The sequence below is a fragment of the Grampus griseus genome (assembly GCF_964374135.1).
Source record: "Grampus griseus genome assembly, chromosome: X".
Classification (NCBI taxonomy): domain Eukaryota; kingdom Metazoa; phylum Chordata; class Mammalia; order Artiodactyla; family Delphinidae; genus Grampus; species Grampus griseus.
This window is the reverse complement of record NC_138999.1, coordinates 42,527,984-42,538,901: the sequence shown is the minus strand read 5'-3', so window position 1 is coordinate 42,538,901 and position 10,918 is coordinate 42,527,984. Positions and strand designations below refer to the sequence as shown.

General features: G+C 53.5%; 1 protein-coding gene across 1 annotated transcript; it reads left to right on the top strand.

Moving 5' to 3' along the window:
- Positions 1–3,007: 3,007 nt before the first annotated feature.
- On the top strand, positions 3,008–8,207 carry KCND1 (potassium voltage-gated channel subfamily D member 1; the record flags this gene model as incomplete). The annotated part of the gene is made up of 6 exons (XM_082681527.1): positions 3,008–4,128; positions 5,835–5,997; positions 6,100–6,183; positions 6,272–6,370; positions 6,642–6,892; positions 7,979–8,207. 6 exons carry the CDS (start codon positions 3,008–3,010, stop codon positions 8,205–8,207), a joined length of 1,947 nt encoding a protein of 648 aa, XP_082537653.1.
- Between the last annotated feature and the right edge of the window lie 2,711 nt (positions 8,208–10,918).

Below are 10,918 nucleotides of genomic sequence, written 5' to 3'. Positions count from 1 at the left end.
GGGAAATAAATGGATGGATAGGTGACTGGATGAATAAATGGACAAATGGATTGCTAGGTGGATAGGTAGAGGATGGATAGGTGGGGGTATAAATGGATAGATGGATGGCTAGGGGAATGTGTGGATGGATGAGTGGGCAGATAGATGGATGAGCTAATGGGAAGAGTAAAGAGTAGGTGAATAAATGATAGAGCAATGGATAGATGGACAGATAGTTGGGTGGTGGGGGATCCATATGGGTAGGGGTAGATGGGGTGAATATACAAATGGATGAGTGAATAGGTAGGTGGATTAATGACTAAATGGACAGATGGGTGGCTAGAGGGAAGGACAGAGTAATTGGCTGTGTGAGGGGGAGAATGGATGGATAAGTGGGTGGTGGGTGGGAGGAGGGATGGACAAATGGACAAATCAGGAGTGTGATGAGCAAATGGAGGATTACATAGATGGATAAGTCCATTGAAAGGCAAAAATTGGCCCTGCATTACTGCTCCCCCATCACCACACACCTTTAATTGTTAAAGGTAAGGTGTCCTCTGTGTGCCATGCCCCTTTCACATCACTCCATTTATTGCTCCCAAAGACACTATCAAGCTGGGGTAACTCTCCATCCGACAAAGAGAAAAACAATGCAAGTCACTTGCTCAAGGACATAAGTCAGTGGCACAGCTGGGGCTTGAACCCACCCATGCCTGAGACACTTGGTACTCAGTGCTCTTGCTACCCAGGAGCAGAGCCCTCTAGCGGAGGAGGCATGATTTGAGGCTCCTGGATGTGGACAGATGATGGAGACTGCACCTCAGAGTGGGGCCTGCCTGGGGGAGAACCTGCTATGGAGGTGGGACCTGGCTTGTCCCCATCTGTACTCCCCTTACCGCCCCCCCCCACGACGTTTCACATCCGCAAACAGGACAGTGCTCCAGTCCCACGGCAGCAATCTTGGTTAGAGCAGGACTCTAACCCCTCCAGCACCACTGGGGAGCAGCTTTGGGGGCCTGGCCTCTAGAAAAACACCCCCCCACCAGTTTTCCCCCACCCCCCCTTCTTCAGCCTAGGGGGCAGGGAGGGGACACAGCGCTGCATCATTCCCCGTGGCACTCCCCGCTCTGGGGCCATTAACAGACGCCTCCCCATCGATCGGATCTGCTAAGTGCTGCTGATTCAGACGGGTGGGGGTGGGGGCCCCTGGGGGCAGAGGGGGTAGGATCTGGGCAGGAAGAGGGGGGAGTCCAGGAAGGAGGTGGGGAGAATTGGCAAAGCTCCCTGCCACCCCCATTTTCCAGATGACGCGACTGAGGCCCAACCAGCTTTGTAGGAGGCGGAGTCTCCCCAGGGTCCCTCTCAGGCAGTCCTAGGGGAGGGGGCTCTGGGAGCCACGAGGCCCCTCCCTGCCTCTCCATCTCCCGGCAAGCTCAGAGGGGCGGGGAGAGAGAGCCAGAGGAGGTGGAGAACTTGGGCAGCTCTGCAGAGTGGGGCAGGAGCTCCGGTGTTTGGTACCCCCAGCCCCACCGCTGTTGCTGCTGCTGCAGCGGGGACACAGGTGAGGACGGCCCTATGGGGAGGGGGAGGGGACCACCAACAGTGCTGTCCTTGTCCTTCCCTGGTCCAGCCCCCAGGCCCTAGCCCATCCTGGGACAGTCCTACTGGACCTTGTCCTTCCAGAGCCTCCTTCCAGGGACCCAGCCCCCTCCTCCTGCCTGTGCTGCCTTCTCTCCCAGGCCTGGCTGTGGCTGCTTCTCCTCTTCCTCCTCACGTCCTGCTGCCGCTGCTGCTTCTGCCGCTGCCCAGCACATACCACCAGCCCCTCGGGGTGTGGTTTCCCCAGACCAGCCCCCAACAGTGGGACGCAGCCTGATCCCGGCCTTCCTGGGCTCCTGTAAGGCCCAGGAGCCCCCCTCCCTGCAGACACACCCAACTCCCTTTCAACACCCCACCCTGCCCTCCAACCCATTTTGAGGGGGACCCCGTCTTCCTCTTATCTTAGTCTTTTTTGATTCTCTGGATGCTCTGGGGCTATGCCCAACTTCCTTCCAGTTGAGTCCCAGCCCTGAGGGGTTCTCCAGGTCCCTTCCCTACCCCCTGAACTCTTGAGAGGGTGGACCAGGCTTTCTCAGCCCCCCTGGATACCTTTCTCTACCAGACACCTCTCAGCCTCTGAAAAATAACCTGGCCCCATATCTAACCCTTTAGATACCCCACCCCCTTCTCCAGCCCCGCTAGGGGGCCCCACCTCTCCTTCCTTCCCCAGAACTCCTGTAGAGTGTGGACACCCCACCCCCAGGCTATTCTTGGCAGCTCTAGGCACTCGCAAGACACCTCTCAGCCTCTTTACAAACTCCTGGCTCTGTAGCCACCCCTTAGATGCACCACCCCCTTTCCTAGATCCACGAAGGGGCTCCAACCCCCTTATCTTCTCCCCAGAAGTCTTGAGAGTTTGGACAACCCTCCTCACCTCTCTCAGTTCCTTCAGAATCCCCCTCCAGACACTCTCAGCCTCTTGCAAACACCTCTGGTTCCATTTCTACCCCTCCGGATGCCCCGATCCCCTCTCCAACCCCACTAAGCGGTTCCAGTCCCTTCTTCCTTCCCTCAGAACTCTTGAGAGTGTGGACAACTCCCCAGTGTTTCTTGCTTCATTCTAGACACCCCCAGATACCTCTCAGGCAGTGCTGACCCCTCTAGAATCATCTCAGTCTCTAAACACTCCCTCGGATCCTTTTTGGCACCTCTAGACGCTCCTCTTCTGCTCCTCTCCATGTCCCCTAGCCCCTTCTCACTCCCTCAAGACATCGCCCTGGTCCCTCTTAGACCCTCTACATGTCCCCCAAGCCCTTGCCCATCTCTCTAGGTCCTCCTCCCGGTTCCTCTTGGCCTCTCTAGACACCCCCAGTTTCCTTGTGCGAGTGGCCCAGGGCCTCTCCAAGCCTCCACCATCCTGGAGACAGCCACATTCTCCTAAAGGCCAACCCCTCCCCCACAAGTCTCCGTGGGCCTGGGGCGCGGCAGGATGGCAGCAGGCGTGGCCACATGGCTGCCTTTTGCACGGGCGGCCGCGGTGGGCTGGCTGCCCCTGGCCCAGCAGCCCCTGCCCCCCGCGCCGGGGGTGAAGGCAACTCGAGGGGATGAGGTTCTGGTGGTGAACGTGAGCGGACGGCGCTTTGAGACCTGGAAGAACACGCTCGACCGCTACCCAGACACTCTGCTGGGCAGTTCAGAAAAGGAATTCTTCTATGACGCCGACTCAGGCGAGTACTTCTTTGATCGCGACCCAGACATGTTCCGGCACGTGCTCAACTTCTACCGCACGGGCCGACTGCACTGCCCACGGCAGGAGTGCATCCAGGCCTTTGACGAAGAGCTGGCCTTCTATGGCCTGGTGCCTGAGCTCGTGGGCGACTGCTGCCTCGAAGAGTACCGGGACCGCAAGAAGGAGAACGCCGAGCGCCTGGCGGAGGACGAGGAGGCCGAGCAGGCCGGGGACGGCCCATCCCTGCCAGCTGGCAGCTCCCTGCGGCAGCAGCTCTGGCGGGCCTTCGAGAACCCACACACGAGCACCGCAGCCCTCGTTTTCTACTACGTTACCGGCTTTTTCATCGCTGTGTCGGTCATCGCCAACGTGGTTGAGACCATTCCGTGCCGCGGCCCTGCACGGCGGCCCCCGAGGGAGCAGCCCTGTGGCGAGCGCTTCCCGCTGGCCTTTTTCTGCATGGACACGGCCTGTGTACTCATATTCACAGGTGAATACCTTCTGCGGCTGTTCGCGGCCCCTAGCCGTTGCCGCTTCCTGCGGAGTGTAATGAGCCTCATCGACGTGGTGGCCATCCTGCCCTACTACATCGGGCTCCTCGTGCCCAGGAACGAAGATGTCTCGGGCGCCTTTGTCACCCTGCGGGTGTTCCGGGTGTTCCGTATCTTCAAGTTCTCCAGGCACTCACAGGGCTTGCGGATTCTGGGCTACACACTCAAGAGCTGTGCCTCTGAGCTGGGCTTTCTCCTCTTTTCCCTTACCATGGCCATCATCATCTTCGCCACTGTTATGTTTTATGCCGAGAAGGGCACAAACAAGACCAACTTTACTAGCATACCCGCGGCCTTCTGGTATACCATTGTCACCATGACCACACTTGGGTGAGTGCAGACCCTGTGTGGGGAGCTGCCCGATCAGTCAATTACACTCACCTTTTCTGTAAAATTAAAAAGGTTAGATAAATGATCTCTCTCTCTCTCTCTATTTGAACTTCAATTTGGTCATCTTTAAAAAGTGAGGGAGTTGGATTAATCTCCAAATCCCTCCCAGCTCTGACAATGCCTTAATTTTCAGGTCAGGAGACTTGGGTTCAACAATGGTCTTAGCTGCACTCTTTCTGTTGACCTTGTTTTCTCTGGGCTAGTTTTCCCCTCTGCAAAATGAGAAATGATGATCACTTCAACATCCAGAGGGGATTCAGTGACATCATGGTTATGAAAGTTATCTGAATGTTTCTGGTGCAGGATAAATAGATATTCGCTTTCTATCACCCCTTTTTCCATCTTGAGGACCCATGTCTCCCAACCCTTTAGATTCATCTGCTGTGTGGGGCACTACCTCTGTGGCTCCGTGATTCCTTGATGTTTCCCCAGAACAAGATATTTTCAGCATCATTTTTTTTTTTTACTGCCAGTCCTTGAGAGGAAATGGGATAAACGCATCAAATGAAATCACCAAACTCATGTTGTTCTTAAAGACACTGTCTAGGGCAGGTAACTGTGGTCCTTTTCTAAATTCCTATCACTGGGATTAGGTATGCAGTTGCTGCTCAGTATCTGTTGAACGGATACATTGGGATTACTCAGGACCTTAGTAGTAGAACAGAAAAATTGATTTGAGGTTTCTAAGAAGTAGAAATTAACTCTGGTTGGAGTTTCAGGATTGTATTGACAAATACTGAGCACTGAGAACAGGTTGGAACTGGGTATTTTGATGTCCTTTTATCCTATTCAGTCCTCACAACAACCCTGGGAGGATGTCTCATAGTTGAGGACACAGTCAGAGATGATACATCACAGAGCCAGAAATGGCCAAGTTGGAGAGACTTTTAAATGAGTCAAAGTAAAGAAATAAGGAAGAGGCATCCTGGGGGAGGGGGTGGGGGCAAAGGCCTAGAGGCTGAAGACTGCAGAGGCTGCGTTTCTTTGGAGGGGATCTGATTGGTCCTGTGGTTAGAACAAGAGTATGCTGTGTGATTTTGAGCAAATCAGTTATGGAACCTTGCTGAGCTTCACTCCCCCCACCCCCAACCAAACAAGTTGGTAAGATTGGCTCTGCTCCACCTCCATGGGAGGCGGGGTGGTATGGAGGAAGGGAGGGAGGAGTTTCAAGGCTCCCCCCCTATTTTTTAATATGAGGACAGTTTCAAGGCTTCCCCTGGGGGGTGCTACCTAGAGAAGGTAAGACAGACACAAGCAAAACCAACAGAGCACTGCTCCCAGGACTCAGAGCCCCTTAGCTGGCTTGTGGTGGTGGGACTCTCTCTCCGGGAGGCTATATTTACTGCCTCTGACTTCCTCCTTCCCCCCTATGCTTGGTATTAATAGATTTCCAGCTGACTCAGATGCCCGGTGCATGGCTTGGATGGGGGCAGCAAACAGTAGGGGCTGAGGGCCCATTTCTCATTTGACCCCCACTGGTGGCCAGAGAGGTCATTCCCCAATTTTTGCAGAGCAAGAAACTGAGACCAGAGAGTTTGAGTGCCTAGCCAGGGTCGCAGAGTGAGTCAAGTTGGATGGGATGCAGTGGGGGACTGAGGGGTGGGTGGGTATTTTTCTTGACCTTGGCTTACCTCCCCCGGCCCCAGCTACGGAGACATGGTGCCCAGCACCATTGCTGGCAAGATTTTCGGATCCATCTGTTCACTCAGTGGCGTCTTGGTCATTGCTCTGCCTGTGCCAGTCATTGTGTCCAACTTTAGCCGCATCTACCACCAGAACCAGCGTGCTGACAAGCGCCGAGCACAGCAGGTAACTGCGCCTTCCATCTGAGTACCTCCTATTCCCCACACCCGAAGCCAGTCTACTCTTATGTTTGCCTACCTGACCTTCTATCTCCTCCTCTCTCTGTAGAAGGTGCGCTTGGCAAGGATCCGGTTGGCAAAGAGTGGTACCACCAACGCCTTCCTGCAGTACAAGCAGAACGGGGGTCTTGAGGTGGAGAGGGGCCTGGATTGGGGTGGGAGGTGAGCAGTGACGGGAGGAGGAAGGTGCTGACCTCATCCCTCTGCTCTATCCACTCCAGGACAGCAGCAGTGGGGAAGAACAGGCGCTGTGTGTCAGGAACCGTTCTGCTTTTGAGCAGCAACATCACCACTTGCTGCATTGTCTAGAGAAGACAACGGTGAGGCCTAATGAGAGGTGGTGTGGCAGAATGAGGGGGGTCCCTTTGCCAGCAAGCCAGCTCCCTCCTGGGATGGGAGGCTCACTACTAATTGTGGAAATCACACAGGGCTTCCCAGAAGAGGCCCCAGTAGAGCTGAGCCTTGAAGGATGGGCAAGGGAAGGGAAGAGAGAGCGACTTACAGAAAGGAAGGAATGGCCTAAGCAAAAGCCTGGGGGTGAGGTCAGCTTCCTTGTGGTACCCTGTGACCATGCCTCCCTTCTGCCCACAGTGTCATGAGTTCACGGATGAGCTAACCTTCAGTGAGGCCCTGGGCGCTGTCTCGCTGGGTGGCCGCACCAGCCGCAGCACTTCCGTGTCCTCCCAGCCAGTGGGGCCTGGCAGCCTGCTATCCTCTTGCTGCCCCCGCAGAGCCAAGCGCCGTGCCATCCGCCTTGCCAACTCCACTGCCTCGGTCAGCCATGGCAGCATGCAGGAGCTGGACACGCTGGCAGGGCTGCAGAGGAGCCCTGCCCCTCAGAGGTAAGCATGCTGACCTGCTGTGCAACCCCTCTCCCGGGGAAGCTCAGAGCTTGAACCAAGGGGTCTGAGATTTCATGACTCCAGGCCTCCTAGCAAGTCAAGCTCAAACCCAAACTCCTCCATGCTGGAAGCTTGGGCTTATCTTGTCTGGAACTCCTCATTTTTCATTTGTACTTTCAATAAACATTTATTGAGCATCTCCTGTATGCTAGGCACAATTTGGGGCATTTTGGAATTCACTTTAGTTTAGGAGTTTAGTTCAATTTTGGCAGTGAATAGAACAGACAGAAATCCTGACCTTATGGAACTTCTATTCTAGTGAGATGAGACAGTTAAAAAACAAATACACAGATGATGCAGTGTGTTAAGTGCCAAGGAGAAAAATAAATCAGGGATGGGGGATAGAGAGTGTAGAACAGGGTGTGATACAGTTTTAACAGTGTGGTCGGGGAAGGTTTTGCTGAGGTGACATCTGAGCTGAGATCTGAAGAAGGAGAGGGAATGAGCCACGTGGATACCTAGAGGGAGAGCTTTCCAGGCAGAGCAAACAGCCTGTGCAAAGGCCCTGAGGCAGGAATGGGTCTGCATGTTAGAGACACAGCCAGGAAGCTTCTGTAAGTAGAGTGGAGTGAGTGAGGGGGAGAGTGGTAGGAGGTAAAATCAGAAAGGAACAGAAAGGACCAGATTGTGTAGATCTTACAGTAGACTGTTGTGAGGACTCTGGCACTGCAAGGAGTAAGCACAATAGATAACACTTTTATGTGTGTGCTCATTATGTTGCAGACACTACTCTGAGCATTTTGTATCATTTATTATCTTATTTAATCTCCACAACATCTCTGTGAGGTAGAAAACATTGTTATTCCCATGCTACAGATGAGAGAAGAGAGGTTTAGAGTGGTTGAGGTGGGATCAGGACTATTTGACTCCAGAGCCCTCACTCTGCACCACCATAATTAAGGGTGCAGGGGAAGCATTTAGCACAGTGCCAGGGACCTAGTAGGCACTCAGTAAATGTCATGATCGCCGTGGCAAGTATTAAAATAACTTTTTAAGAACCTTCCATCTTCCCACCCTTATCCACAGCCGCTCAAGCCTCAATGCCAAGCCCCATGACAGCCTTGACTTGAACTGCGACAGCCGGGACTTCGTGGCTGCCATCATCAGTATCCCCACCCCTCCTGCCAACACCCCAGATGAGAGCCAACCTTCCTCCCCTGGCGGTGGTGGCAGTGGGGCCAGCAGCACCCTCAGGAACTCCAGCCTGGGTACCCCTTGCCTCCTTCCCGAGACTGTCAAGATCTCTTCCCTATGAGGGACGGGCCTGCCCATCCAGAGCGCTCTCCCAATTCCTGGGGGCTCCCTTCCAAAGCCATATTTTGGGGACGCAGAGAAGGGCAGCCTGGGGACCCCTTCTGCCCCCCACTAAGAACTATGCAATGGAGTTTCATGGAATGGCCCACCTGGTGGGGAAATAGCCAGGGAAAGGGAAACTTCCCCCACCCCAGACAGTTTTCCCTGTGGGAGGTGAAGCACTGGGCTTCCTCAGGCCCCCAGCCTCCTTGCCCCAGCACACTGGGACTGGCCCCTCTACCCAAGCGGGCCTCCTGCATGCTCCTCCCCTCAGGAGTTCTGGCCCAAGAAGAAGAGGTGAAACTTCCTCTTCTCTCTGGCTGAGCTGTGGAGGTTTGGGGGTTCATAGAAGAGAACCCTCACTTCTGATCTGGCCTCTAGAAGAAGTCCCCACCCTCCACCGGGCCCAACAACTCTCAAATTCCGAAGCTTGGAATGCAACCACAGGCTTCATGGGCTGTGGCCTCAGCAGTGACCTTGGTTCAGGGGTCAGGCTGCCTTTCCCAACACACACAGATAGCACAAACACCACCCCCCTTCCCTGGCTGCTGGAAATGGGTCCCCCGCAACCCCGTCCTCCACTGGGCCCCCAGCAAACTCTAGCAATAGCAGCTGCTGCCGTGACATTATGCAAAGCCTCTGCCCAGTTTGCTGCAATATTTACATCTGCCCTAATCATAGGGGCCACCTCTAACTACTCCTCCTTCTCTCTTCTCTGGCTTGCTTCCTTCCTGGGTTGGGCTGGAGTCTGGACTGGCTGAGATAAAAGCCTGGCAGCTGGCGAGAGCTGGGCTGTGTTTGGAGATCATGGGCTGATTCCATGTTCTTGGGCAGGAGTCCAGAAGTGGCAGGGGCTGAGGCCTGGGTTGTTCCTGAGCTCTGGGAGCTGGAGGAGGCAGGAGGAACTTCTTGATCTCCTCCTCCTCCCCCACAATGCCTTTTCACATATCCCTCTCTCTTCTCCCTCTTCGGTCACCTTCAGGAACTCTGTCTGCTCTCAGGCTGAAATCTGGCATCATCTCAGGTTCCCTGTCCCCAGCACTGTCCCTGTGGAGCTGGTGGCTGACAAAGATGTAGTTTCCATCAGTCAATAAAACCTGAGAGGAGAGACAAGGATGAGCACCTCCTGGCTCTGTGGGTTTGGGGGCTGGGTTGGGCTGGAGGGGTTGAAAATACTCCAATTTCAATTCCTTTTAACTAGTAGAAGAGCTGTTAGGGGAAAGGTATGGGAGGTGGATGGTTGCTGGTGTGTTTTGGAAGATGGGGATCTAGGAGAAATGAAAGAGGGTGGTCGAAGAGGTGAATCTGCAGCCAGTGACGTAGGCTAGGAGGTCCTGAGACATGCCCCATGGACATAATCTGCTCTAGCCCCCTCACTCACAGATGGGGAAACTGAGACCCAAAGCAGCACACGCTTGGTTAGAGGAGACTTGAACCCAGGCTTCCTGACAGCAAACAGCTCTGAACTGAACCCTGATGAAAAGCATCTCTCAGTTTGGCGAATTCCCCTTCCCTGTGGATGTCCCCTACCTGTATTCTCTCTTCTGGACTACTGGATATACTAGACTAGTGTAACTGAGCTCTGTGGAGCACAGAGAAGACAGACCTTGGATTCAGGTTGACCTGGATTCCAGTCCCTGGGTGAGAGAATCACTTATCTTCTCTTGCCTCAGGTTGCTAATCTGTGAAATAATCATTCATCCATTCACCAAATATTTATTAACTGCATATCATGTGCTAGCCCTAGGGGTACAAAAATGGGCAAAGTAGACATCATCTCTGATCTACAGAGGTGAGCATGGAAGGCAATTAAGCAATTACAATATAGTGTAGTAGAACCAAGATTAGTGGATTACAGAAGCATATAGATGGCAAGAGAACCTAACCTGGCTGAACAATGAGCTGAAGTTAGCCAGGCAAAAGACAAAAGAGTGAAAATGTTTTAGGCAGAGGGAACAGCATGTGCAATGGCCTGGAGGTTAGAGCGCCAGCTCAGGGCCTTGGGAAACTGAAGGGGTTCAGCACAGCTAGTGAGGAGAGTGTGAGACTGTGACGAGGGTGAGGATGTAGAAGTAGCCCAGATCACAAAAGGCCTTTGAAGCTATGATACAGATGTGGACTTCATCCTAAGGATAATGGGGACCTCTGAAGGCTTATAAACAGGAAAGTCATCGCTAGTTTTGTATTTCAGAAGGATTATTCTGGCTGTGGGGAGTGGGTTATAGAGAACCAGTCCTGGAGGGAGGAAGAACAGTGAGGAGGCTTTTGCAGTTGCCGAGTTGGCAGGTGATAGTGGCTTAGACGGGATAGTGGCAGTAAGAGTTGGAAAGGCAAGAGATTTCAGAGATAGGACTGGCAAGATTTAGGATTGACAGGTATGTGGGAGTTGAGGAAGAGGGAGCAGTCAGGGTTGACTCCCAGGTTTCTGCCTTGGGCAAAGGCTGGAGGGGGTGCCATTCATTCACTGTCAAAGGGAACATCAAAGCTGTTGAGCACACAGTAACAGGCACATAGTAAGTACTTGGTGAAGGTTAACTACAATTATTATCATAAGTTCAGTTTTAGATGTGTAGTGCTGGACAAATATTGAGTAGGGAGTGGGATACATGGATCAAGTGAGATGGTCCTGAGAAGATTCAATGTGATAATGTACACAGGCATTTGGCACAGTGT